This window comes from Phalaenopsis equestris, unplaced genomic scaffold (assembly GCF_001263595.1).
Source record: "Phalaenopsis equestris unplaced genomic scaffold, ASM126359v1 Scaffold228489, whole genome shotgun sequence".
Lineage (NCBI taxonomy): Eukaryota > Viridiplantae > Streptophyta > Magnoliopsida > Asparagales > Orchidaceae > Phalaenopsis > Phalaenopsis equestris.
In genome coordinates this window covers 1-2,979 of record NW_018246466.1, presented here as the reverse complement: position 1 = coordinate 2,979, position 2,979 = coordinate 1, and the positions used below count along the sequence as shown (strand labels likewise).

The following is a 2,979-nucleotide window of genomic DNA, read 5'->3' as shown; positions in this document are numbered from 1 at the left end:
TCTGGATGACTTTTAATTGAAGTTTGAATGCTTCTTGTTTAAGAGATTGGCTCAAGATTTGAGTAATGCCTCGAGATTCATATCGGATGGTGGAGAATTGTTGAATACATATCAATTCTAAATTCTTCTTCCATCCATCATAATACTTATCCATTTTTTTTGACATATAATAGTATTTTTATTTATAATTAAAATTTTCAAATCTCTTAATTTCACTTTAGATGTTTTATAACATTCTCTCTCCAAATTTCTCTTTTTATCTTAGTTAATAATTTAATTTATCATCATCATCATCATCATCATCATCATTATTATTATTTATTTCAAATAATATCTAACATTCATGAATAAAATTTTGAGTTAACTTTGCTTCATTTTTACATTCAAGAAAATTAAGATTAAATAATTAATAGCCTTGAATAATTAAAACAATACAATATTAGAATCACACATCTAAGTTTTGCTAGACAATTGAGTAGATGTCGAATACATTCTTCTACCTCTAGAAAATCCTAAAAAATCGTCTTAGGCATTGCTTATATCCTAATTATTATATAAATTTATAATCTATAAAAGTATAAATACTTATTGCAACTCACGCCATAATTCGGTCATGTGCATCAAAACATCTTATTCAATTGATGCCCTAATCCAATGCCTGCTCAGCTCGCATTGCTTTTCGAGCCGAACAAAACGCCAGGATAACGAACCAACCAAAATTTCTTACGCACGGTGGCCCTAATTTTCCTTTGCTTCCCTTTTGCTAGCCGTCTCAGGTGTCCGAACACAAGCCAAAGTCGCTCTCGCCTACTTGAAGATGTTTCCCTTCACACACCCTTCTGTGGCTATGCTCGAGATCATAGCTCCCTCTCACGGACTAACTTTCCTCAATTCACCCATGTGGCTTTAGCGCTCTCCTATAGCACTAAATCAGCATAATCTTCACAACGCTTGGACTTGTGAGCACCAAGCACTCTAAAGAAGAAGAGTAGAGAGAAATGAATACTTCACACTTAAAATACTTGGAAGCTTTGATTGAATGCTTGGGTGATTACAAATGAGGGGATGGACCTCTATTTATAGTCCCCCACCAAACCATGAGAATATTGTAGAATACATGAGAATATCCTAGTTTCTAGACAGTTCTCCATTATTCATGCATACATACATAGCCCTAGAACATTCTAGGTTATTCTTAATTTCACCTTGGAGCCTTTCCTCGTCTTATTCTCTAGAATTGGGTGGAATCTTCTAGAACTTCTTGGATGATTCTCTACCTTCTGGCCTTCTTTAGAATCTTCCATCCCATAATTGTCTTTTCAAATTCTTGTATGTGGCGGAGCGTGACATCCTGCACCGAAGCGGCATGATGTTTGCTCCTTACGCTTACGCTCGGCTTCCCTTTCTCGAGGATTGAAATCCATCATATAAATTTTTTAAAAGGCATAATATGCCGATATTATGCCTTATTTTCAACTAAACATTGAACAATTTGGATTTGTTAGCCATTAACCACTTATTTTACGTTTTCTATTTCTGCTGCGTGCAGGAAGCGCCTTCCCATGGATCAGGAACCGACGATTAGAGCCATTAACGTCATCTTCTCTCATGTGGTGCGGGATCATGACATAGAGCAGGGTTCACAAGGGAGCAAAGAGAATCCTAGCAGCACAGGCTTTTACTTTTTTATTCTATCACATTTCTAAGAGTATAATCACTCATAAATTTTCCCAAAACATGATTAATAATAAAAAAAAGGGATTTTTACACATATATACATATATATATATTCACTTATATGATGCCTAAACTTTTATAATTACAAATATTATATGAAAAATAGCGATCAATATCACCTTTTAATAGTCAACTTCGTATTTTTATTCATAAGTAAGTGCTGTAAGTGTAAAAGTTTAGGTGTGAGATAGATAAATCCATAAGAATTGGGTGCTATGAATATAATTTTCCCTAAGAAAAATCTTGTACTGATTTGCATGACAAGCAACAAGAAAAAAAAATCTGACCTTTTTTTTTATTAAAAAGACTTTGATCAAAAATTTTTTGATAAAAATATAATCATGATAATTACTTAATTATAAAATTTATCTAACATTAATATATTATATAAATAGTCGATAATACTTTATATTACACCAACTTAAATTTCAGTCAAAATGAACCAAACACCGCTTTTTATCTTTTTTTAATAATCAATTCAGCAATTTTTATTGCGCAGGTCTCCTGGAACTTTAAAAATTTAAGAAGGAAGGGAGATCCCAGCAGCCATTAAAAAGACCAGGGAGGAAGTCTGGAAGGAGAGAAGGAGACGCAGAACAAAAATGGATTCCGGGGAGAAGAGACTCAACGAGCTGGGCTACAAGCAGGAGCTAAGAAGAGAGATGGTAAACCATAAACATGAATCACGTATATAAATAAACGCTTCTGAAAGTTTAGGGTAACTTCATTAAACTAATTTGTTGTATGTTTTGGCTCCTCTGCTTCCGGCGGCCGGATTCAGACTCTGTTCAAAAGTTTGGCAATAACGTTCTCGACGGTGACGATGTTCGCCGGAATACCTCTGTACGGACCGAGCTTATTGTATGCAGGGCCGGCGAGCTTAGTCTGGGGATGGCTTCTTGTTTCCTTCTTCACTTGCTTCGTCGGACTCGCCCTGGCTGAGATTTGCTCCTCTTTTCCGGTACGTCTTCGCAATCCGCTTCACTCTGCAGCCGCCTTTTTTGACATTAGGTACAAAATTGTTGTATGTCGCATCGGATTGAAGTTTTTTAGTGGGGATGCAGCCTACCTACATATTGCATAAATCTAAATTGAAACAACTATTATTTTACATCCACATTCGGGACGCAGCTCTGAGTGCAGACTTTCAGTAATTTGCAGTCATGTGTGCTACATCGTGGATGTTATTGAAGTGAAATCGCTGTGATTATTACGGGGTTATTTTGAGGTTATTAGGGGGTT

General features: G+C 35.6%; 1 protein-coding gene across 1 annotated transcript; it reads left to right on the top strand.

Moving 5' to 3' along the window:
* The first annotated feature begins 2,244 nt into the window (after nucleotides 1-2,244).
* On the top strand, nucleotides 2,245-2,821 carry LOC110037982 (amino-acid permease BAT1-like). Its single transcript, XM_020742736.1, has 2 exons — nucleotides 2,245-2,402; nucleotides 2,519-2,821. Exons 1-2 carry the CDS (start codon nucleotides 2,340-2,342, stop codon nucleotides 2,819-2,821), a joined length of 366 nt encoding a protein of 121 aa, XP_020598395.1. The 5' UTR covers nucleotides 2,245-2,339.
* The last annotated feature ends 158 nt before the right edge of the window (nucleotides 2,822-2,979 follow it).